The following is a 27164-nucleotide window of genomic DNA, read 5'->3' as shown; positions in this document are numbered from 1 at the left end:
AAATTTATTGATAGCTATTCACATTAGATGGCTAAAGGAACTATATCCCAGAGAGGTTGAGTCTTTCCTTATGGAACTGGTCACATCTAAAAATGAATTCTAAAATCTACGATTATAACACTGGCTAGAAGAAGAATTTCAGTGGGTCTATGACAGATGAAAACTACTGGGAAATAAAGCTCATATATCCATATGTCTTTTTTTTAAAATGCTTATTTTTGAGAGAGAGAGCGAGAGAGAGCATACGCACGAATGGGGGAGGGGCAGAGAGAGTGGGAAACACAGAATCTAAAGCAGCTCCAGGCTCTGAGCTGTCAGCATCGATAATATGACGCAGGGCCTGAATGCATGAACTGTGAGATCATAACCTGAGCAAACAGGGAGTCAGATGCTTAACCAAGTGAGCCACCCTGGCACCTCTCCATGTGTCTTTATGAACTCTGTATTTAACAATGCATATTTGAAAAGAGTATCTGATACAAACAAATGAAAGACATTTCATGCTTATGGATTAGAAGAACCAATAGTATCAAAATGTCCATACAACCTGAAGCAATCTATGAATTTAATGCAATCCCTGCCAACATAGCAACAATATTTTTCACCAAACTAGGACAAATAATCCTAAAGTTTGTCTGGAACCACAAAAGACCCTGAGTAGCCAAAGCAATCTTGAGAAAGGAGAACAAAACTGGAAAGTATCATGATCCCAGATTCCAAGATATATTACAAAGCTGTAATAATCAAAATAGTGTGGTACTGGCCCCAAAATAGACCAATAGAATAGAACATAGAGCCCAGAAATATCTAACTTTATATGGTCAATTTATCTACAACAAAGGGGGCAAGAATACACAATGATGGAAAAGCAGTCCTTGCAATAAACAGTGCTGGGAAAACTGGAAAGCTACAAGCAAAATAATGAAACTGGACCACTTTCCAACACCACATATAAAAATAAACTCAAATTAAATTAAAGACTTAAATGTGAGACCTGAAACCATAAAACTCCTAGAAGAAAACATAGGTAATAATGGCTCTGTGTCAGCAGTATAATCATTTTTCTAGCTATGTCTGTCTCTTCAGGCAAGGGAAACAAAAGCAAAATTAAACTACTGAGACTATACCAAAATTAAAAATTTTGCAAAGCAAAGGAAACCATCAACAAAACAAAAAGGAAACACACTGAACAGAAGATATTTACAAATGATATATCTGATAAGAGGTTATCATTCAAAATATATAAAGAACTTAGACAACTCAACACCAAAAAGCCCAAATAATCCAATAAAAAATGGGCAGAGAGCCTGAATAGACATTTTTCCAAAGAAGACCTACAGATGGCCACTAGACATATGAAAAAATGCTCAACATCACTCATCATCAGGGAAATGCAAATTAAAACCACCATGAGTTTTATTCTTATTCTTACACCTGTCAGAATGGTGAAAATCAACAAAATAAGAAACAAGTGTTGATGAGGATGTGGAGAAAGGGGAACCCTCTTGCACTGTCGGTGGGAATGCAAACTGTGCAGCCAGTGTGGAGAACAGTATGGAAGTCAGTCCAAAAGGTTAAAAATAGAACTACCTTATGATCCACTAATACCACTATTAGGTATGTACTCAAAGAAAAAGAAAACAGTAATTTGAAAATATATGTGCACCTGTATGTTTACTGCAGCTTTATTTACAATAGCCAACTTATGGCAGCAACCCAAGTATCTATCCATGGAGGAATGGATAAAGGAGATATGGTGCACACATACACACACACACATACACACACACAAAATGGAATATTACTCAGCCAAAAAAGAATGAAATCTTGTCTTTTGCAACAACATGGATGGAGCTAGAGAGTGTATTTTTAAGTGAAAACAACATCAGTCAGAGGGAGATAAATGCCATATAATTTCACTCATATGTGGAATTTGAGAAAAAAACACAAATGAACAAAGGGAAAATGAGACAAATGCAAAAAGACTCTTAAATATGGAGAGCAAACTGATGGTTACCAGAAGGGACGGGGTAATGGACTAAACAGGTGATGGGGATTAAAGTGTGCACTTGTCATGATAAGAGCTGAGTAATGTACAGAGAGGTGTTGAATCACCATACTGCACCCTTGAAATGAATATAACACTGCACGTTAATTATACTGAAATAAAAAACAAAGAAAGATAAAAAATGAAAAAATAGATTAACTGATAATATTGGAATTAATTAATTAATATGCTTATTTGCTGACTGACAGGTCACTTCTTTATTTAAATTGATTACTTCTATAGACTACTTTTTCTTACCCGGTGAGATATAGAGTAGCTAAGATAAGTCATTTTGCCAGCTAAGGTCACTTTTGACCGGTTCGTAAGCAACTGAACATTTGAGGGCCATGCCCATTTTTATGACTGTTATTTCAGTCCTACAGGTAAATTATTAACATGTAATGGAAATTACATAGTTTTGGCAGTTAGGTAGAGCGGGATCTGAATCCTGGTTGAGACTGTCACTTATATGTGTGACTTAAAATATTTAATTTATCAAGCTGAGGCAGGGGGAAATGAAGTGTCGTACATTCACAATCCACGTGTGGCATTTTTTTACTACTAGGATAGGCTCAGTTTTTGTGTCTAATGTTCTATCTCCCAGGGATACAACTCCTGCTTGTAGCCTCACCGTAGTTACATGGAATCTTTCCTTCTCCATAAACTCTTTTCAAACTGATTCTGTGGGGGCTGGACTGTGGTTCCCATGCACTCCACGGTATTAGGCTTCATGCTATATGTGGACTGCTCACCAAGGTCCACGGATGACTGTGATGACTGTTGCTGCCTCTACCATCTCTACCATGATGTCAACCTCAAGCTTCACAGGTATGGCATGTTTGACATACAAGAGTCTTACTTTCCTCATCTCTTCACTGGGAACAACACTATTAACTCAATAGGTTGTTTTAATTAAATGTCTATCACCAAACATTCATCACAATGTCAATGTCTGACACATAGAGACTATTCAAAATATGGTAGCTACAATTATAAGTTTTGTTAGTATTATACACGAATGGATATTGTAACATTCCTAAACCAAGTTCAGGCCCCTCATGTCCCTTTTTCCCTTAAGCCTTAGATGAGCAACTGCCATAATAGAGGGAAACTCCACCTTCCAGTAATTTTCTGTGGGCCCTTACTCCATTTGGTTTTGGTTCTTTATCCTTGTTATTCATGCATATTTGTAGAACTGTCAGACTGTAGCGAATTTAAATAAAGCAATACATCTTGTGCATTTGGGATTGCTCTATAATTCTCATGGTAGAAAAGAGACTTCCAATATGGCGCCCAGTACAGTGAGACTTTGCCCCACCACAGACCATCTGAATTTGTTAAAAATAATTTAGCTGTGATACCTTAGATCTTCCAATGCAAGTCAATGGAATAGTCTATTCATGAAATTCTAATATTTCACCTTCATATATTCTCAAAACCTCTGTTCTTTTGTAGCTGACTGAAATCAGTCCCTGGAATTGTGACAGAAGCACTGCTGTGAGAAAAGACAGGGAAGGAAGAGTACCCACCCATCCATACATATGGTTCTTTGATCAGGCGTATGACAAAACATCTGAATGATGTTAGTGTTTCCTCCACAAAGTCCTAGATTTGGAGGGAGTAGGGTATAGTCTTTGATTCTTCCTATGTTTCCCTTCATCAGAATGCTTGATTGAGAGCACTGATGGCCTGCTGTCTGCTGTTCCCCTCAATTCATGCTACATTGATAATGAGGAGTCTAGAATGATATGCCTGAGTTCTAATCCTTTCCGAAGGCATATTTTCTATGACTGTATGTTTTAGCACTCTAATTAGCTTACCTAACGTCTGTGATGGCAAGTAGAAAATAAAATGATGATAAATTTGAATCTAAAATGTAAAGTGATGAAAGTAATTGTTTAATGTATATCTTGAGGTCTTATTTTCATAGCTGAATGAATTAAGTCTTACTGTACCAAATTAATGTGATTTGAGGACCTAATTAGTCTTAACTATCACCAATTAACCAGAACCATGTTAAGTATAATAAACCCCACTCCTTATCGGGATTTAACGTCAACACATGTAGACTTGAGAGTCTTTGGATTCAACAGGCATCACCTATAATGAGACTGGCTCTGTATAAATCACTGCGTTAACCAGCTACTCGGTGCACTTGTATTTTAGGTCATTCAAATTATTTTAACCTTATAAAACATGTTTATTAAGAAAAATCAATCTAATACAAAAGCTTCTCTACATCTTTTCATCTTTGCTTCCATTACATGAGCATCAGTCATATACTTTCAAGGGATTGTGGCTGCGTGAACTAAATTGTAAATTGCATTTACACAGCTCTCACTTGGGTGGTATCACTGTAACTAATAAAGTATTCTCTGTACATTGTCAAGATTACCCTAAAATATTTTAATATTAAATAATGGTAAACTTATGGAACATATTCTTATATTTTTAGATACATTTTTCCAATAAAATATCCATATTACTTAATTACACAGGTGGCATAATTCTTTTTGCTCTGGAGTGAATTCTTCCTTGCAAAGAGATGTGATGAACTCCTAACCCCCACCACCTCAGAATGCAACTTTACTTGGAAATAGGGTCTTTAAGGAGATAATCAAATTTTGAAGTGAAGTCATTAAGGTGGGCCCTAGTCCAATATGATGGTGCCCTTATGAAAAGGAAAAACTTAGATACGGATATGGATACATACAGCGGGAAGAACCCAGATACAGACAGATATGGATACATACAGAGGGAGGAACCTGGATACAGATAAGGATACACACAGAGGGAGGGACCTGGATACAGATAAGGATACACACAGAGGGAGGAACCCGAATACAGATATGGATACATACAGAAGGAAGATGATGAAGAGATACAGAGAGGAAACCAGATGAAGGCGGATACAGAGATCAGGGCTATGTTGCCACAGACAATGAATGTCTGGAGCTCCCAGAAGCTGGAAGATGCAACCCTGTGGGGTCTGGATGGAGTACAGCGTAGAGCCCTATCAACACCTTGGTCTCCCAAATCCTGAGGCAGCAAGTTTCTGTTCTTCTAAGACACCCCAATTGTGATACTTTGTTGCTGCTGTCACAGGAAACATGTGCCCTTCTTCCTCACTTACTAATTTTATTGTGTAACGCTTGGTAATGTGTCTATGCTTTTACAATTAGAGCCAATGACGACTTACAGAATTCCCTTTCTAAGTGCAAGGTTATGTTTTAAATGTTTTGCATATACAAACTCAATACCTACAACAATTCTTTGAAGTAAATGCCATTATTTTGTCTTTTATAGACAAGGGTGCAGACTCACACCAAGGTTAAACAATGTGCTCAAAAAAACACAAAACTTTCCTGGGTAAGTTACTTCTGTTTGCCTTTCATATTGATGGTGGTCTGTGTTTCCCATGGACTTCACTTTGCTTGGTAGGTTAACAACCACTCAAAACAAATGTGAATTACTTGGGAGTCAGGTTGCTTCATCAAGGTGGTTACCACCTCCAAGTGTGACCATGTAAACACGGGAAGTGATGCCATCTTGTTATAGTTGGCATTCCCCACTAGCTCAGAAAAAGGGACCAGTGGAAAGAACTGAAGAAGTAAAGGAAAAGTCAGTCCTCTTTATCCAAGATGCTATTACTTCCTGCCACTTCTTATATGTTGCTATGTCCCAGACAGAATGGTGAAGCAAGCAGTAAAAACATTCCTCAAGATTTATTTAATGTTTAAATGAATTTCTTTCTATGCATTGATGTTAAATTTGACTACCAATGCAGGGAGTGTGCCAAAATGGTTCCTTCATTCCATTTATTCCCTTTAAAGAGATGTTAGCATCATATGTCATAGCACACCGATGTGGTCTAAAACACCCTTTTTACGTAACTGTCCCACATTAATAATGATTCAAAACCTATAGAAGAAACTTATTCCAACTAATAATTCTATTCGACCTGTGTTTGCAAATTATTTGCAAAAAGCACATCAAAACTGTAAAAATTCTGAGATTTTACCCTACTTTTAAATGAGAATTTAGTCTGCCACAGTCTCATGAACATTGGCAGAAAACATACGACTCCTTGGCCAGAAACAGAGGATTTTATTACTCTCAGAAAGAGCAGGAGTCAGAATACTAACAGTTTATTGTGCTGGTTCCCTGGAGGCTAATTCCCAAAGGGCTACATGGAAAGGGTCAGATTACAGGTGGGTACAGATACAAGAGAGGAAGGCTGAAGTCAGACAACCCAAGTGTTTTATAAAGGGCAGTACACATCCCTGCCCTTCGCTCTGGAGACAGACGTTATCTGTATCTTCCAAGATTGTAGGCAAACATGCCCTTCACTTTAAATACAAGATCATCTCTGTCTTCCAAGGACCATCTCCACACAAACATCTTAGAAAAGATAATCAAGAAGAAAAGCAGTCAGTGCCTCTGCTCACATGACATGCAGAAACACGACAACCCCGGGAGCTGTCTCCCCAAACAAGCCTGCGATTAATTCACCCTGAGTGATCCTTAGAAATAAATTACTTAGTTGATTTATGGAGGTTTAGTCATGTATTTGCTCAATTCCACTAACAACTGTGGAACCAATCGTAATGATGCTATTGAAGAAACACGCATAACAGCAGTAAGAACGGGAGGGCAAAACGATGGGTCTTCCACTTCTGGCTGAGACAGACTAACAGGGATAGGAACCACCCAGAACAAACAAACAACTGCACAAAGACACAAAACAGCAGCTGTGAGACCATGTCCTCTGAGGAGGGGAAATAAGGACCATTTCCCCTGAGGAGGGGAAATAAGGACGGTGTCCTCACGAGTGCCTCACCTGCTGCCTCGTGACAGCTCCCAGGTTGTGGCCCCAGGGCCATGGAACACCCAGCCCACAAGCCCCCCTGAACTGAGGGGATAGCACCAGAAGTCCAGGGAGCCTGAGGAAGCTGGGCCCATAGGGAAGAACAGAATACTGGAGAGGAACGAAGCTAGCAGAGAGACACCGGCTTGGGCATGTGAGCAGAGTCTGTTCTCCTGTCTGTTGAGGAGTTCTGAATAATGTGTGTGAAGAGGCCACTGGCCTCCAGAGAAAGAGCCACATGGGGCTAAGAACAGCCAGGCCAGAGACAATATTTCGATTGAGCAATGATTTCTTACAGTACCAAATGAATGGACCATAAAAAGAAACAACTGATCAATCAGAATGCATCAAAGCCAAGAATCTCTGCTCTTAAAAAGTGAAAGGAATGAAAAATAAAACAAGCCACAGACAAATTATTTTCAGATAGTATATCTAATAAAGAACCTGTATCCACTATATATAAAAGACTCACAAAATGAATAAGACAAACCACTAATTTCTTATAAATAGGCAAAGGATTTGAGCTGGCACTTCAGCAAGTAAGACACATGATGGTCAAGACACACTTGATAAGATGCTCAACATTAGTAGCTGCAAACCAATTAAAGATTCAAACCTCAACGACATACCTACAAGAACAACACAATCCCCATAAATATGTCTAACATTAACAAATGTACCAAGTGTTGAGGACAAGGAACAACTGGAATTCCCTGACCTTAGTGTGGGATTGCAAAGTGGTAGAAACACTTTGAGAAGCTTCTTCAAAAGTTCCTCACACTTCAATGTAATTGAACTTGTACAGTTATGGGGATTTGCCCTTGATAGATACGAGCACGTGTTTACACAAAGAACTGTACAGGAAACGTCACAGTAATTTTATTCATGGCTAGAGCCAGGGACAACCCACATGCCCACTAACAAGTGGTTGAAGAAGAGAATTGTGACACGGCTATATAATAAATTAAAAATAATAATAAAAAAATCAAATAGACCAAAATGCAATGAGCAAAGAATCCACACAATGTGGTGCCTCAAAGTGACTAAGCTGAGTGGAAGCCAAACAAAGAGAGAGTAGGTATTACATGACTCCGATTATATAAAACCCTAGAGAATGCAAACAAACTCAGGGTGATGAACAGCATGTCAACCGTGCCTGGGGACAGGGTCAGGGGCTGGCGAGGCGGGCTGTGAAGGACAGTGCTCCGTGTGACACGTTAGTCATCGTGACCGTCATAGTTTCACGTGTGGATGTAGATGTGAAAATCAACCTGACTGTACATTCTAAATATGTGTTGTCATCTGTTCAAACGGTTGCAAAAAATCTGGGCCAAAGAGTCCTACAAATAGTCTTATTAAAAAACAGAAAACGTAAACAGCGAAAATGGTTCACTTCGTAAAGTTTAAAATTACGATATCCCCTTTATATTTTACTTTTACATGATCTCAGTTTAGATAATATACATATTTTTAAGCCAGATCCAGAGAGGGGAAAAATATTCATTTCCCTGCCAAAAGTACTTTAATGGGATTATCATGGTGATTTTAGAAAAAAGGTATAATACACATAGATATAATTAGGGAGTTTTCAAAGCAAATTACTATAAAGGACTTAGGAAAATTGAAGCAGGTAGTAGGAATGTACAATTTTGTCCTGTGTGAACTTACATCAGAGAAGATCTGCTTACACGTATGATAAATGAGGTTAAAACTCTTCATGGTATCCTGATCCTGGATCCCAAAAATACACTGTTTCTCTGACTTATGTGTGAGACCCAGGCTGGGTTTGTGTCAGGATCCCGAAAATACACTGTTTCTATGACTCATGTGTAAGCCTCAGACTGGGTTTTTGTTGCCATTGTTATTCCCTGATAGTTGTGCAGGGCTCTGTTTTAACCAGGGACACCTGACACACAAAAGGACACAGACCGCCCAGGCCCAGGCCACGGGGCTGCCTGGAAAACCAGCTTCTCCTGAGGTGGGACAGTAAGAAGTCTCAGCAACACAACATGTGCTGGGTGCCGGCACTTCCCAGCAGCAGGTGGAAAACTTACCCAAATATGGGCAGAGCAAGGAGACAGGCGTCCGGAAGTAATGAGCCAAAATTCACGTTTCATCATCAGAACTGTCAGCTGAAAGGAGGAAAACTCTGGTCTAACCCAGCCAGAGAGCCGAGCCTGTGCGGGTCCACACTGGCCCGACTGCAGGAACTCTGGAGGCAAGGGACCGGGCCAAAGTCTGTTCAGCAGGGGACACACATCATGGGACACAGCCCCTTAACATCAGAGCTTTGAAGAGTAGCTCCCAGAAGTGGGACGGGACAGAGACAGAAAGTGGGGCCAGACCACCCGCTGTCGGGGGAGTGAAGGCAGCTGTGTAAGCACTCCAATTTCAAGTGTGGAAGGATCACCTGGTGACTTTGTGAAACTGCAGCTTCCAAGACCTAACTCATACTCCCTGCCTGGGGTCTGACTCATTAGCTCTGGACTGGGGCCCAGGAATCTGTATTTAGAGAGGACACACATCACGTGGTCTGAAGTCCACACTTTGGTGAAAGTACCGAGTGGCTATGGTAACTCGGTGCTTCGGTCCTGGCCGTGCAGCACCCCAGCTGTGGGGGTAAAAACAGAGGTGCGCTACCCACACTCCTTCACCTTCAGTAAAAATAGGTGACTAACCCAACTCCAAAAAATTGTCATGAGGGTTAAGTATAGAATGTTAAGCACAGAGCAGGGCCCAGAGAACACAGAGAAATTATAATAAATGAGCCTCCTTCTTATCATTACAGAGGGAGGACCAGGCAAAATTGGACAACTATTGGGTAGTGAAATAATTGTGAAATGTTGTCTCATTCTGATGGGGCAAACGTAACCACTTGGTTTGAGGGCATGAAGGCAGGTTACAGACCATACTGGGAACAGTGGAACTAGAGCAGAGGTTGGTATCCGTGGGGAGGCCCAATGGCTTCCGTTTTCCTGGACGGCTCACTGAGCGCACTGGGCTGAGAGACACAGTTGTAATGAGATTATTCTAGGAGGAAAAAAAAAAAAAAAAAAGATTGAGAAACTGAGTTCTAAAGGAAAGGATAAAAGCAATCTGTATAGATTTATGAATTCACATCATGAAGGAAACAGACAAGTTCTAGATGTTTTCTGTAACCTAATTACGTCCTATTTATGCATTTCTGAAAGAATGGAGCTCAAGCTTCTGCTAGTGTGCCTCCGAAATTCTGCAGATATTAATAGCAAATGCAAGAGAGATAGTTGTACTGCTCCAGAAGAAAAATAAACAGCTTTTAAAAATAAAGATGGAATTGTTATTATACTCAGTCTGTTCGTAAAAACTTTAATCCCTCAAATAACTTCAACTATATTTTAATCAGAATCCATGATGATTTTTTAAAATTATTTCAATCATGCATCATGGTCGTTGATGGTCACATGTGTATCATTTTTTTTTTTTTACAAAGGCACCTTTCAGCAACTTCTTAACTGTATTCAAAATAAAAGATAGTTTGTAGAGATCTATTTTGTAAAAGCACCACTGAAATGCCAGTGAAGACAAGAGGTCCTTCTGCCCTTCGAAAGGTAACCGCCAGCGTTGCATTTACCCAAACTGCCTGGAGACTAGGTGCTGTGTACGCTTCATCACTCCACGTTCCTAATTTCCACAGAGCACTAAACAAGGCCAAGCAACAGACGAGCTTTGCCAAATAACAACAACAATTAAAAAAAAAAACTATTGATCACTAGGTAATAGTGACAAAAGATTCATGTTGTCAAATATATGAGTCCAGGTTTTTGAAATAAAAGTGTCATGTATACAAATTTGTGTAAAAGGAAGCAGGCAGACTATATTTTTTAGAGATTTTAACTTCACAGTAAAATTGAGTAGAAGGTACAGAAGTTGTCTTTTTCTTTCCAAATAATGTAAGAAACTGACATACTTGTAAAAAAAAAACAAATATAATAAATGTGAATTAATTAAAAAAGAAAAAAAACAACCTTCAGGTAACATTAGTGGAGATCAAGGTTTGTAATTTGTGTGTACACGTAATTTCAGTCCAAATAGTTTTTGTTGTTTGCAGACTCCCACACGGGACAGTGCCTGTTTTGCCAGTATATTTTGATGCTGTTTCTGAGGTCTCTCATCCAAGAACACAACCCATTTTTAAAGTTTGCATTTGCTACGGACCTTGAGATTCTGATAAAAGTTATGTTTTTCAGATGTATTCCCTTTGAAAAGCCACATCCTTTATGGTTAATTTTAATGATTACCTCCTTCTGCTTTTTATGGCTACTTCCAGAACCTTCCTCGTTCCCCCTCTCCATGCTCCCAGGTTACACACAATTAACCCCGCTTCCTGTAGCTGCCCCCGTGACCCCCTTTCCCCACACCGTGGTAATGTCATCTCCTGCCTCCACCACTGACTCCCTCATGACTCCTGGAGACTTAAATCTTCACACACTTGATGCTCCTACATCTCAGCATTTCTGACCTCGCCCTTCACCTGACCTCAGCCATCCCCTCCCACACACATGCCTATTTCTTGGAAAGGACACACCAGACTGCACTGTGACAACAACATCACCAAACTCACCGCAGCTGGAAACAAGACGGTAATTTCTGTTCTCATAAAATTTTCCGTCAATCGAAGTCCTTAGGGTGGCTCTCCCCCTGCTGTAGGTCAACATCCGAGGCTATCTCAGCTCAGTCCAGGTCCTTCCCAACATGACACCTCAGAAGGCAGAAAACTACTCCCAGCTCTTCCTTTGGCCACAGCCAGTCACATGGTCATGCCTGTCTCCCAGGGAAGTATTTTTTCAATCATATAGTTTTCTTGTTTGAAACTATAATTCTGGTTAAATTCCATCGTTAACCCACGATGCATTTGTCTGTAAACACCACACATGTGCAGAGCATGGCCAATCAGAGTAACCTGGAACCCTCACTGAGGCGACCTTACCACATCCCAGGCTCCAACAATCCTCATCCGTCCTACACAACATCTACACACCTTGCTCTCTTCTCAAATCTCCAGCACACCCTTGAATTCTCATTCTCGGCAGATAAAATGCCTATCTCCAGGACAATACATTTCCTGTTTTTTTCACAAACTCAAAGATAGATCAGTCACTGTGGAAAAGAGTGTTGATCCTGCCCCACTGGACAAAGAAAAGGTCTCAGAAGAGACCCTCCCTCCCTCAGCACCCACCTTCCTCCCGTGCCCTTCAGTGGCCACCCAGCAGATCGTCTGTGCCCAGATCTTGTCTCCCATCTTTAAATGCTGGCATCGTCCTGGATGGTGCTCTTTCCTTCCTTCAGCAAGGGCTGCACATCCACTCTTATGGCTACAAATGGGATCCACTGCAGAAGCATTAAAGATTTTATTTCCATGTGGACTGCACTCCCGACTTGCAGACCTGAAATAGCAGCTGTCAACTCGTGAGCCCCTGGACCTCAAACCCAAGCCGCCCAAGTTGAGGTGCCGGCAGGAGGTGCACATCTTCACTCCACACTACCTGCCACATCTTAGTGTGAGGCAGTCCCGTCTTTCCAGCACCACCAGCAAGACAACTGTCAGAGCCCCCATTTAATGCTTCTGACCAGAACCCACTCCATGATGATCCACTTTAATCAGGACCCCACCCCATGACAATCTCCTTTAACCAGCACTCACCCCTATGATGATCCTCTCTAACCAGCAACCCACCCCATGAGGATCTTCTTTAACAAGTACTCACCCCATGACGATCCCCTTTAACCAGCACCCACCCCTTGATGATCCCCTTTAACCAGCACCCACCCCAAGATGATCCCATTTAACCAGCACTCACTCCATGATGATCCCCTTTAACCAGTACTAACCCCATGATGAACCCCTTTAACCAGTACTAACCCCATGAGGATCCCCTTTAACCAGCAACTCAACCTCATGAGGATCTTCTTTAACCAGCATCCCACCCCAAGACAATCCCCTTTAACCAGTACTCACTCCATGATGATCCCCTTTAACCAGTACTCACTCCATGATGATCCCCTTTAACCAGTACTCACCCCCATGATGATCCCCTTTAACCAGCACCTACCCAAAGATGATCCCCTTTAACCAGCATTCACTCCACAATGATCCCCTTTAACCAGTACTCACTCCATGATGATCCCCTTTAACCAGTACTCACCCCATGATGATCCCCTTTAACCAGGACCCCACCCCATGACAATCCCTTTTAATCAGGACCCTACCCCATGATCATCCCCTTCCTCATCTGGTAATCCTCTCCACCCCCCACCCCCTGCTGTATTTTTATTCACAGCACTTTTGCTGCTATGTTTTATTTATCAGTCTGTTTCAACACCTGCACTGAAGTGTAAGCAGCAGAATATGGGAGAGGAGGTAAGAAGTCCTGAGCACATAACTACCACGCAGGGAGTTCAGTGTAATGGGTTCCTTGAATTAGGAAGTGACAGGAACAAGGAAATACAGCGGAAAAACATGAAAAATAAAAAAACAAAATCACATTTCTGCAATGGTATTTTGCCTCAATATTTGTTGACTGGAATTCCTTTTATAAAGTTATACATCACATAGAAAATACCAGGAAAGCAAATGGAATCCAAAAACCAACACCACGTGATGCTAATACTTAGAGTTTATTTTATGAGTTACCTCCATTTTGCAGTATTTACTTAGGTCCAAGACATTTTGGGGAAATTTTTTCTGGCATTGTAAAAAGAATGTGAGTTTGAGGAAAAGAAATGCTGACCTTCTCTGCATCTGACTTCTTTAACAATTCTGAAGGCAGGCTCTCATCTGAATTACTTCATAAATGGCTGCCAGGAGACGTGTGTGCTATCGTGTGTGATTGGCAAGGAAGCGTGTCCCGAGATGCTGTACAAATGAGCAGAGTCCAGTGCAAGGGGGAGATGATGAGCGTCAGACACGCCAAGAGCCACCCTCACGGTCGCTCCTCACTTGACGGGGAGACCTCATGTCCCTTGCACACCTGGTGTCGGCCTCTGATGACATGCCAGGTTCTCCTCAGCAGGATGGCTGCTTGTGCAGCAGAGAGAGAGGGGCTGTACGGTAGGCACATTTATCTGTGAGTTTCTAAATGTGCCTCTGTTTGTGATGCCTGCATCACTACTAGGCATGCAGCTCCTAGACTGCCCACACTGAGGAGACACAAAGGGACAAACTTGGCTCTTCTTCTTAAACACTTTGAGGAAATTATGCTCAACATTACTCATCGTCAGGGAAATACAAATCAAATCAAAACCACAACGAGATACCACCTCACACCTGTCAGAGTGGCTAAAATCAACAACTCGGACAACAACAGATGTTGGCGAGGATGCAGAGAAAGAGGAATGTGTGTACACTGCTGGCAGGAATGCAAACTGGTGCAGCTGCTCTGGAACACAGTGTGGAGGGCCCTCAAAAAGTTAAAACTAGAACTACACTAAGACCCAGCAATTGCACTGTTGGGTATTTACCCCCAAAATATAAAAACACTAATTCAGAGACACATGTGCCCCGATGTTTATAGCAGAGTTATTTACAACAGCCAAATTATGTAAACAGCCCAAGTGTCCATCGAATGATGAATGAAGAAGTGTAATGCATATGCAGCGGAATATTATTCAGTCATGAAAAAGAATGAGATCTTGCCATTTGCAACAATGTGGATGGAACTAGAGTGTATTATGCCGAGTGAAAGAAGTCAGAGAAAGACAAATATCATATCATTTCACTCACATGAGGAATTTAAACAAACGAGCAAAGGGGGAAGAGAGAGAGGGGCAAACCAAGAAAGAGACTCTTAACTACAGAGAACAAACTGAGGGTCACCAGAGGGGAGGCATGTGGGGGTTGGGGGAAACATGGGATGGGGACTGAGGAGGGCACTGGTCCTGATGAAAAAAGCACAAAAACAAATAAATACAAAGGGAAAAAAAAGAACTCAATTTGCACATTCTCATTCTTCATTTTCTCAAAACCATGCAAAGGCAATGGAAATGTGAGGCTGTAAGACTTCAGGGAAATTGTAGCCATAATAATCTGATTCTAAAAGTAGATGCTTGACAAGAGTTTATATTTAAATCAACTATCAATCAGGATATAATTTCTAAAAGTAGTAACATAACCTTTCTAGTTTAACCTCCCAACCACCATATGCATAGAATCATATTTTTTACTAAACAAGGTGCATTATTTGATTTTTAACCATATAAACACCTTGGGACTATGTTCCTTCAGCCCAAAGATTACATGTTATATACCAAAGACAATTCCTTCAAGATGGGGAACAGTGCTGGTAACCCAAATGCTGAAGGGTGAAGAGTTAAACATCGAGAATAATTTTGCTGTGTCAGCAATTCCAGAAATACACAGCTAAATTCTCTCTCTTACAGTAGATTTGGTACATGGTATATACTTCTGTGCATTGTCTGATATTTGAATACAAACATTTGGCTTGGGAAAATTTTGTTATGGTCTAACACTCAAACTCTCGAACTTTGCATGAGTTTTTCCAAAAATCAAAATAAAATTTTAACATATATGAGTAATACATGCAAATAGTCAAATGTTTGGATCATAACAAAGATCTAAAGATAAAAAGGCTTTGATGAAGGAAAATAAAGTTTTGAGAAAAATTTTTAATCCTGATGATACATCTTAATGTGTGGGTCACACGGGCCCAAGGGGAAATAACATCGCCTGCCCTTAAATATCACACACTTCATAGGTTCTGAGGATTTTGAGGGAAATTCTACCAAATGTCTAACTCCTCACAGTGGAGGCAGCCTTTGTGAAGTAAAGTTATCATGGGAACGTTAGAAATCTGCAAGAGAAACTAAATGGTGATCTTTTCAGGAGGAAAATCCAAAAGAGGTAATTTGAGAGTGGCTATTCTTGTTTGTCCTGAGATCAGAGATGAGAACTGAGTTTAATATAAGAACAAGAAAAAACCGTACTTTTCCTCACAAAAATACGTTTCTAGGAGACGATCAGAAAACAAGTTTTACTGTGAGCAACTTTGACAATTACTGAATATCCGGCTTTTCAGAGACCAGCTTCTTTTCTGTCCAGACCTCACTGGTGCCCACAGCACAGGGGTTAGGGCCTCGAGCTGGAAGCTCTCCTCCATTAACTAGTCATTTTCAATATGACTGAGCCTCAGTTTCTCTATCTTTAGTTTTTGTTTTAAATATTTATTCATTTTTAAGAGGGACAGAGACAGAGACACAGCACGAGTAGAACAGAGGCAGAGAAAGAAGCCACAGAATCCAAAACAGGCTCCAGGCTCACAAAACCAAGCTCCGATGTGGGGCTTGAACCCATGAACTGTGAGATCATGACCTGAGCTGAAGTCGGACCCTTAACCGACTGAGCCACCCGGGCGCCCCTCCCTATCTTTAACACAAGGTAAAGTGTCAAAATCTGACTCTTAACAGATAAAATGAAAGCAGTGTATTTAGCACTGCTTTGGGTTCACTGATATCAGCCTGGATTAACAAATGTGAAGGAGGACTTTCATTTCTGGTTTCAAATTTCCAACTAGGAGCAACATGGCCAACAATGGCTGGCTCTGCACATTACTCTGACGGGGCACTAATTATGGAATCAGCATGAGGGAACAGGACAGCAAGGAGCCCAGCGGCCACACGGGACGCACACTGGGGGACACTCCCTTCCACTCTCCACTCCCCCACACGTTCAGTCCTGCAACCCAGTCTACCTCCACCACCATGAATCGGTCTTGTTTCAAAAACTATTTAACCAGACCCGCAGAATGTTAGAGCTGGAAAGACCTTTGGTGCCCCCAGCATATAGATGAGGACAGTGCAGTTGTGACGACCTAATACACGGATGAAGACGGACGCTCACATAACCTCAGGGAATCGCTAGGAAGGACGGTAAGTTCACGACAGAGCTAAGACCTGAACAAACCAGAGTTTGACCGTGTTACAAAGTCTCCAGGTAGCTGTGCTCCTGAGTAGCTACACATAAAAATATTCTTACACTCACTTATATAGTATCAAATTTTAAATTATCATCTACAGTATAGAACCACAGAGTTAGAGCCTTTAAAAATCAGAGGCTTTAAAAATCATTTAACATTTTCATTTTACAGATAAGACTAAGTCTCCAAAACACTAGTGTCGTTATTCACTGGGTTTGGAACATGTGTCCACGTGTCTCAGAAGCAGAGTCACCACTCCCTGCACTAAGACATGGGCCTTCAGTGTGAAATAGTCTTCAGTCACGGCAAGGGGAGGGATACGTCCTGGTCCTCAACCTCCGTGATGTAGTCATATGTATGCCACATGAAAAATGGAGAGGGAACAGTGGGCTGGAAAGGAAGGAAGCTCCTCCTGCATGAACGGCAGTGCTGCTGCCGATGATTTCCCGGACAGAACACAATGGAAACAGAGTGCAGCAGACATGGTATAAGCCAGACGGGAGACTCGGATGTTCCAGGCCTTACCTCCCTCCCGTAAACATTAAAATACCCACACACACTACCAAGACTGAATCATTAGGAAATAAACCTGAATAATCTCTAATTAACAGGTTGATTGAATCAGTAATCAAAACCTCCTCCCAACAAAGAAAAGCCCAGCCCAGTGTCTCCAATGGATTCTACCAAACATTTAAAAAAGAATTAAGCCAATCCTTTCCAAATTCTTCCAAAAAAATTGAAGAAGAAACACTTTTGCTAGAGATTGCTTGTGTCCCCCTAAAATTCATATGTTGAAATCTTAACATCCAAAGTAATTGTATTGAAAGTTGGGGCCTTTGAAAAGTGATTAGGTCATGACAGTGGAGACCTCGTGAATGAATTCTTGCCCTTACACAAGAGAACCCATGGAACTCCCTCATTCTTCTACCACATAGGGACCTAACAAGAAGGTCAGGGGTATGAACCAGGAAGACACTGAATCTTCTGGCACCTTGATCTCAGATTCTCCACTCACAAGAACTGTGAAGTATAAATTTCTATTGTTTATAAACCACCAGTTGATGGTATTTTTGTTGTAGAAGCTTGAACTAAGACAATTTCCTAACTCATTCTATGCAGCTAGCAATACTCTGATATCAATAAGTCAGGCAAAGAAAAACAGTAACAACAAAACTACAGACCAATTATTTCTCACGAAACCAAAATTCAAAAATATATTAAGAGAACTCACAAAACCAAGTAGGATTAACTCCTGAGATGCAAAAATGGTTTAACATATGAAAATCAAACAATGACATAAACCACACTAACAAATTGGGATAAAAAAAAATGATTACCTAAACTGATGCAAAAAAAAAAAAAAGGTTCTGACAAAATAAAACACTCCTTCATGATAAAAGTACTCAACAAACTAAGAATAGAAGAAAACCTTCTAACATAATTAAGGCCATATATCAAAAATGCATGGTAACCATCAAATTCAAAGGTAAAAATGTGAAAGCTTTTCCTCTAAGCTCAGGAACAAGGCAAGGATCCCCACTCTTTGTGCTTTTATTCAACATAGTAATGGAAGTGCTAGCCAGAGGAATCGGACAAGAAAAAGGAATAAAAGGTATCCAAATAAAAGAGGAAGAAATAAAATTATCTTTGTTCACAGATGACATATTACATGCAGAACACCCTAAATATTCCATGCCAAAAAAGAAATTTTAGAATAAACAAACTCAGCAATGTTACAAAAATAAACTCTCATCACATATGTGGTAAAATATCAGACAATGGTGCCATGACCAATGGGGAAAGGGCTCTTTTCAACAACGATGTTGGAAAACCAGATACCTGCATGCAGAAATTAGACTCTTACCTTATACCATTTACAAATTGACTCAAAGTGGATCAAAGGTTCAAACCTAAGAACTAATTAAACTATGGAACTTTTAGAAAAAACCCGAAGGGAAAGCTTCACTACATTTGATTTGGCACTGATTTCTTAGATATGACACCAAAATCAAGGCAACAAAAAAAGAGGTAAGCTGGGTTTTATCAAAATTAAAAATATCTGTGCATCAGGGTGCCTAGGTGGCTCAGTCAGTTAAGTGTTTGACTTCGGATTTCAGCTCAGGTCATAATCTCATGGTTCATGAGATCAAGCCTGTGCTGTCGGCACAGATTCTCTCTCTCTCTCTCTCTCTCTTTCTCTCTCTCTCTCCCTCCTCTGCCCTACTCTCTCAAAAGAAACATTAAAGAAAATATATATTTGTGCATCAGTGGATACAATAAAGAATAGTAAGTTAACTTGTGGAATGGCAGAACATATCTGCATATCATATATCTAATAAGAGACCAATATCAAAAATATAGAGCCCCTACATTCAGCAACAAAAAAACAAAAGACCCCATTAAAAAAGTCACAGGACTGAACAAACATTTCTCCTAAAAACATGACCAACTAGTAAATGAAAATATGCTCAACACTGGTAACTGAGAATTGATAGGGAAATGCAAATCAAAACCACGAGATACTACTTCATACCCATTAGGGTGGCTATTATCAAAAACACACAAAAAAAGTTAGAGAATAAACAAGTTTTGGTGAGGACATAGAATAATTAGAATCTCTATGCATAGCTGGTAGAAATGCAAAATGGTGCAGCCACCATGGAAAACAGTATGGTAGTTTCTCCAAAAACTAAACCTAGATTACGTTATCCAGCAATTCCACGTCTGGACTTTCAGAATAAGTGAATGCAGGCACTCCTATGGAGATCTGTATACATGTGTTCATAGCAATGTTGTGCAAAAGAGCCTCAATGTGAAGCAACCTAAGTGTCCACTGATGGATGGACAGACAAAATGTGATATAAACATATAGGAGAATGTTATTCAGCCTTAATGAAAAAAACTTGACACTGAAAATACCGTGCTAAAAGCCAGTCACAAAGGTACAAGTATTGTAGGATTCAACTTACATGAAGTCCCATAGAGGCGTCAACTTCATAGAGACAGAAAGTAGATGGTGGTTGTCAGGGGCTGGGTACTGTCACTGGGAGCAGAGTTACAGTCTGGGAAAAGGAAACAGCTCTGGAGACAGACGGTGATGATGTCAGCACAACAGTGCAAATGTACGACATGTCACTGAATTTGTACCTTATAGTTAGAATGGTAGCTTTTGTTATGTACGATTTTCCACCATTAAAAAAAAAAATTCCAACATCTGAGACGCTTAGTGGCTCAGTTGGTTAAGCGTCCAACTCTTGATCTCAGCTTAGGACATGCTGTCGTGGTCCATGAGTTCAAGCCTCACATCAGGCTCTGTGCTGACAGTGTGGAGCCCGCTTGGGATTCTCTCTCTCTGTCCCTCCTTGCCTCTCTCTCTCTCAAAATAAATATTTTTTAAAAATTGCAACATCTATATATTTCAAAATGTTACACTGTGAACAAGCCTCTCTTTCATTTGGAGATTTCCTGCAGGGCTCCATTGGCCGGCCCTAGTTCATGTGCAATCTTAAATAGATCTTGACGTGGTGCCTGGCTTGAACTGAATCCACGGCCCTGAGACAAAAGGCTCAACGGTTATAAAAAGAATAAGCAAAGAACAATCCTTGGATACCTGTTATGCGAAGGGTGGCATATTTTGTAGTAAGAGTGTACAAATAAAGAAGAGAAAGGGTTAGCGATACCTTCCCTAAAACATGGGGAGTGCCAGGTAGGACTGTCCATGCTCCAGGTGCTGAAGGCCAGAGAACTCGGTGCTCTGCTTTGAGATGCACCAAAGATTGCTATGGTAAGAACAGCTTTTCAAAGGTTTGTCAAAGCATCGCAAATATATTGCATATTTTTAAGATAACAGTTATAAAGCTGTGATAGTCTTACTGTCTATAAAACAACTTCCACCTGCTGATAAATACGTACTCCATTGAAGTGTTATGAAAACATCCAGAGGAAATGCTGCAGAGGAGAGAGTACCAATTAGGAACACACCATCAAAACATTTCTTATTTAAAGTTTTCTTGCATTTCCAGTTAACAGGTTGCTATGGCAACCCAGTCATCTGGAGATACATGAGGTTAGATTAAAACACCATACTGTTCAAGGTCAACATTTTCACTTTTATTAATTAACTCTTAACAAAAAGATGACAATTATTTGAGATTTGTTCCTTTTTTTAAAAGATACTATTAGCAGATGTTGTTCATAGGTAACCAGTCTTCCAGACCAATGAGATCAGAAAGAATAAACGACAAACGGCCACCCCCAAACTCTCATCACCCTAAACAGCTCTCAACCGCCCCCTGGGCGCGGGTTGGATGGGGGTCGGGTGAGAGCAGAGTGGGTGGGAAAAGTAACAACAAACATTAAAAAGCAAACTCAGCAAGAGGACGCGTCACTGGCGAACACCCGAACACTGGAGCGCGGGTGAAGGAACTGCTCTCTTTCAGAAACCTTCCCAGGAGCAGGCAATCCGGAGGGCACCTGAGTCCAAGGAGGCAAGGAGACCTGTGACGTGGACCTTGTGAGGACTCGCTGCACTTCTCAAGGTCCTTCGGCGGCGCTCAGGAGACGGGGGGGACCTTTGGGGCAGAGGGTCACAAGCCCCACAGGAGCGTTATTCAGCACCGCACGGGAGACGCAGCAAGGGAGCAAGCCTGGGACCTTCTGAGGCATCTGACACTTTGTCACAAGGGCGTGTCGCCAGGGCCCCAGGCAGCAGATCACACACCAGGTTGCAGGGCTGGGCCAGGCCGGGAGGCAGTGGGGCCCAACTGTCCCAGCCTGTCCGCTCCCCTGGGACGTGGGGACATTGTAGGACCCACGCGCTCCCAGCCACCTCCAAAAGGACAGGGGTGAAGGTGCCGTGGGGGTGCACCTGAGTGTCCAGGTGAGGAACGGACGGTTTTTTGGAACCACAGCAGCATCGGAGCCGAGAGTTCCAAAGCTGCCCGCAGGCTCGGTTCCCAAGTGGAAGATGCTCCGACACGTGGCGGTCTCCAGGCGCACGAACCTGTAACTGTCACAGGTGGACCCATGTCCGGGGACCAGGAGCAGATCCAGATGGTGTGGGCCAGCAGGACCACGTCCCTGTCACCTGACACAGCTCTGTCCTCGCCCGAAGTGGTCCAACAGAGCCCCTGCCCCAGCCGCGTCCTTCACGTGACCCCAGGCCCCTCCACCGAGCTCAGCGCAGAGATGGAGTGGGGCTGTGCGGCTCACCAGCAGGCCCGGAGCTCGCTCACACCATCTCTGTCCCTTTCTCAGCGGGAGTGCACCCGCGGGGCCACACTCGCTGCAAACGACGGCAGAAAGTCAGCACAGCTCTGCATCTGGGTACATCTCAGCACTTTCTATTTCTAATTTACGATAAACTTGGGGAAATCAGCTCTTCAGAGATGAAAACATGCCTCCCCTAGTTTTTTCACTGTGGGAGCAGAGAAAGGAGGTATACCCATCCTGCAAGATCCCCTGGGTGCGTGCTTTACACACGTGAGCTTGCACAAGCCTGCTGTCACACCTTCTCCAGCACAAGTCCCACTTCCAGAACATTCCTTCCCTCGGGGCTCCCGTCCTTTCCAAAATGGGTCTGTCCAGGGTTGCAGGGTGTCCAGGACGGCCACGCAAATTGGTACCGCGGTGAGTGCTAAGATTGTCATGGGAATAATATGGTCTTTCTCACAAAACGGACCCTAAATCCACTGGGTCATCGTCACTGGAAGGATTTGGTAAGTTTACAAAATCTGAACAAGGAATTGGGAACTGGAATCTGCAGACGTCAGTCTGCTGCACATCACACTCTGAGAACTGAAAGGTTAGCTATCTATCTCCCCAGATAACACATCTGGGTCATAACTGTGTGTCCAGTGACTCCTGGGAAGAAACTGAGCACGACGGCCCCAAATATCATGGCAGCAGCTACAATTGGCTTGTTTCTTTAGGCAAAGCCATAGATCCTCAGTTATTTACACTATAATCGGTAATAATACGATTTAACTAGTTAATGCCTAAAACCACTAAGTGTCTATTACCTATGCATTGACTAATAACCCTGGTTTAAAAATTGTAGACTGAAATTTCTGAAATTTCACTAAGATAATCTGAAAGATGACAAACTCAGTATGAAGATAAACAGATAATAGTTTAAATATGTATTTGCTTTTGTCGCTAACCTTCCAACTCCTTTTTCTAAAAACTTTTTTAATATTTATTTTTGAGAGAGACAGAGAGAGAGAGAGAACGAGCAGGGGAGGGTCAGAGAGAGAGATTCTCCATGCTGAGTGTGGGGCCCACGACCCAGGGATCATGACCCGAGCAGAGACACCCTGGCGCCCCGAGGACGGACAGTCTTCATCCACAATTCTGGCAGCATGTTTACTTCTCTGAGGACAGGGGTGCCTGGAGGAAAACGGATTTTTAATTTTTCTATGATTTTTTATTGTATATAATTTCATATACTTAATCTGGGAAATAATAGACAAGCTTCACTTGACACTGAACAAAATGTGCACTCTGTTCTTAATACAAAATCTAAAATGAGCCAGGCCATCCATTCAGCTTCTGTGCAGATAAACTGGATTTGCAGATAAAAGATAGCAGGCTATGGGTAGCAATCAGTCCCACAATAAAGTGAGAAAGGTATCCCGGAGCTTCCAGGTGTCTTCATGATGGAGATAAATGACTCCTTAAGAAATAACACAAGAGGGGAGCCTGGGTGGGTCAGTCAGTTAAGCATCTGACTTCAGCTCAGGTCATGATCTCACGGTTTATGGGTTCGAGCCCCACGTCGGGCTCTGTGCTGACAGCCAGCTCAGAGCCTGGAGCCTGCTTCAGATTCTGTGTCTCCCTCTCTCTGACCCTCCCCTGCTCATGCTATCTCTCTCTTAGAAATAAAGAAAACATTAAAAAAATTTTTTGAAAAAAAATAACACAAGATAAAATTAAACTATAAAGAAGGGAAGAAAGGACAATGGCTGCCTTCAGTTTAGAATATATGTAAATGTACATATGCTTAAGAAATAGGACACTCAAGATACCTTGCCAGAAAAAACAAAACACAACATTAAACAGCTTTATAACTCAAGTTTCCAAACTAAAATTAAATATTATAACATGTCTGACCAAAAAACTGATTTTATGGAAAAGTCATTTAACAAAGTCATTTCCGTTAAACAGCACTCTAGTGACTGGGAACTAAGTTCTAGAGACACACGTACTGCGAGGCAAAGGCCACACCTTCTCACTCGTGGGGACAGTGACGCCTGCCACAGCTGTTCAGGCTCCAGAAGAGGGACCCCTCCCCATCTCCAGCAGCATCTACATATCTGAGGATGACTCATGACTGGGGGGGACGGGACGGGGAAGGGAAAGGAGGCAGATGACAATGGCAAAGCGTCGTGAAGAAATGGGCCTGCTGCCGTCTGCAGGACTCAGGACATCATCAGCAGGACTGCACCCGGGCCTCTGGACGTGCCCACTTGAGGACGCCACGCCAGGCCCAGAGGCCCCAGAGCCCCAGGCGCCTAGCCCTCAACTCCTCCTACTCCACCGCCGGCTCCCTGTGCACACCCAAGTGCATCAGCCAGAGCCAGCTTGTCAAAGGAGAAACCACACTTGAGCTACAGAGCCACCTTCCAAGAGAGCAAGGTTTCTAATGGCCACACTGTTGAACTGTTCAATCCAAAGTCAACAGAAAACACTACTTCAGGAAGGTGACTGCTGCTTCAAAGGCTGAAGCACAAGTGCGTGTCTCTGAATGCTATGGACAATCACAGACACAAGGTTTCACAGAAAGACAGTAATCCTCCAGCAACTTAATTCAATGGTACGGAAAACTGCAACCTGATAAAGAATTGAGAACAGTGGTCATGAAGAAATTCAACAAGCTGCAAGAAAACTCAGAAAGGCAATTCAGTGAACTCAGGAACAAAATTAATGAACAGCGCACTTCTTTACCAAAGAGATTAAAATTACAAGGAAGAACCAAACAAATTCTGGAATTGAAGAATTCAGTGAATGAGGTGAGAAAGGAAGCAGCACTCCAGACTCCAGATGGAAGAAAGAATAAGGTACTTGCAGGATGGCAATATAGATACAATTCAGTTCAATGAGGAAAACTAAGATTGTAAAACAGTGTAGAAACCTTGCAAGACCCATCACTTTCAATCAAAAATGTCAGAAAGACAAATGTAAGAGTAATGGGTATACCAGAAGGACAAGAGGAGAAGGGGATAGTCTACTTAAAGAAATAATAGCTTGGAACTTTCCAAACCTGAGAAAAAATTGGTACAGGTCCACAAAACTACTGGAACACCCTATTTTTTAAAATTTTTTAACATTTATTTATATTTGAGAGAGAAAGAGAGTGCGCACGCACAAGCTGGGGAAGGACAGAGTGAGACAGGGAGATAAAGAATCCCAAAACAGGCTCCAGGCTCCAAACTGTCAGTACATATCCTGATGCAGGGGCTTGAACCCACGAACCACGACCTGAGCCGAAGTCAGACGTTCAATGAACTGAGCCACCCAGGTGCCCCTCAATGATACAGAACCTTAGAGGCAGCCAGGGAACATAACCTTATAGGGACTCTGTTAGGAGGCTCTCAGCAGATTTCTCAGCAGAAGTTCTGTGGGCCAGGAGAGAGTGGAATGACATATTCAAAGTGCTGAAAGATCAAAATGCCCAGCTAAATATACTTGACGTGGCAAAACCACTTTCAGATACAACACAAAAATAAAGGCTTTCCCAGATACATAAAAGCTGAGGAAGGTTACCACCAGGAGACTTGACTTACAAGAAATGCTAACAGGAGTTCTTCAAGTGAAGATGAAAAGGTGCTAATTGGTGACACGAAAACAGGACAGTGCACTGCCCTGGGATAGGTGTAACGTAAACAGCCAGAATTAGAAAACTAACTCTGTATTAGAACAGCACTGTAGCCACTTAAATGCAGTAAAAATGCTCTATTCCTTTAAAGAGTATTTAAAAACTACAGCTACTATAATTTAACAAATTCATAGCATAAAACAGGTAAACTGTGACATTAAAGACATAAAAGAGGAGGAGTAAAAGGGTGGAGCCTTCACAGGGGAATGAAGATAAGCTGCTTTCAGCATAAAAGAACTTTCATCTATGAGATGTTTTACATCATGAGATGTTAAACCTCATGGTAACCACAAGGCAAAAATCTAGATTCACAAACCAAAGGGAGCACTGAACACGTAACCATGGAAAACACCCAGAAGGAAAAACAGTAAGATGCCATTTCCAAGTCCTTACAGGTCAGTAATCGCTCCAATGTAAGTGGACTGAATTATCCAACCAAAAGACACAGAGTGCCTCAATGGATAAAAATACCAAACCCCAACTATACGCTGCCAAGAGAGACTTGTTTCAGCTCCCCACACGAATATGCTCAAAGTGAAGAGATGGAAGAAGATATTCTGTGCAAGTGGAAATCTAAAACAGCGAAGGTAGCCATATTTATGTCAGACAAAACAGCTTGCAAGCCAAAAACAGTAACAGGAGACAAAAAAGGCTGCTATATTATGATAAAGGGTCAATAAATCAACAAGATAAAACTATCATAAACATATACATACCCACCACTGGGACACGTAAGTACATTAAGCAAAAACTCACAGATATGAAGGGAGAAATAGACAATAATACAAAAATAGGAGAGAACTGCAATACTCTACTGTCAGTAATGGATAGATGATCCAGACAGAAAATCAACAGAACAAATACTGGAAATGAACCACACTTTAGACCAAATGACTTAACTCATACAGATACAGCATTCCATCCAATAACAGCAGAATATACGTTCTTCTCACACACACATGGAACATTCTCTGGGATAGATTATTACAGGACACAAAACAGATGTTAGCAAACTTAAGGACACTGAAACCATATCAAGGATTTATTTTTTTAACCACAATGGTATAAAGTAAAAACCAACAAGGGAAAAGGTAGAAATTCTACAAATATGTGTAAACTAAACAACACTTCTGAACAACCAATGGGTCAAAGGAAAAATCAAAAGGAAAATAAAAAATTATCTTGAAACAAAGGAAAGTAGAAATATATCAAATCCTATGGGATGCTGCAAAAGCGCTTCCGAGGAAAGTTTAGTAGCAAATGTATGTATTAATTAGAAAGATCTCAAATAAACACCTAATTTTACAACTCAAGGAACTACAAAAATTAGAACAAATTAAGTACAAAGTTAGCAGAAAGAAGACAATAATGATCACAGCAGAAATAAGTGAAACAGAGTCTAGAAAA

At 41.5% G+C, this 27164-nt stretch overlaps 1 protein-coding gene across 7 annotated transcripts in view; it reads right to left on the bottom strand.

Annotated features, from left to right (window-relative positions):
• Nucleotides 1-7796: 7796 nt before the first annotated feature.
• ZWINT (ZW10 interacting kinetochore protein) overlaps nt 7797-27164 on the bottom strand; it is a 32455-nt gene continuing 13087 nt past the window's right edge. For 2 of the 7 annotated variants that reach the window (XM_077755199.1, XM_077755200.1), the window contains exon 8: nt 7797-9944. In XM_077755199.1, coding sequence (XP_077611325.1) covers nt 9729-9944 — 216 coding nt within the window. In that variant the 3' untranslated portion in view covers nt 7797-9728. Of the gene's footprint in view, nt 9945-12116; nt 12282-20970; nt 23270-27164 lie in introns of those variants that run through there. The other 5 variants (XM_077755205.1, XM_077755201.1, XM_077755203.1 and 2 more) reach the window with 4 other exon arrangements.

The sequence above is a fragment of the Crocuta crocuta genome, unplaced genomic scaffold, assembly GCF_008692635.1.
Source record: "Crocuta crocuta isolate KB4526 unplaced genomic scaffold, BGI_CrCroc_1.0 scaffold2, whole genome shotgun sequence".
In the NCBI taxonomy this organism is placed as follows: Eukaryota; Metazoa; Chordata; class Mammalia; order Carnivora; family Hyaenidae; genus Crocuta; species Crocuta crocuta.
Note: the sequence above shows the minus strand (reverse complement) of the source record. Positions and strands in the feature narration are given on the sequence as shown.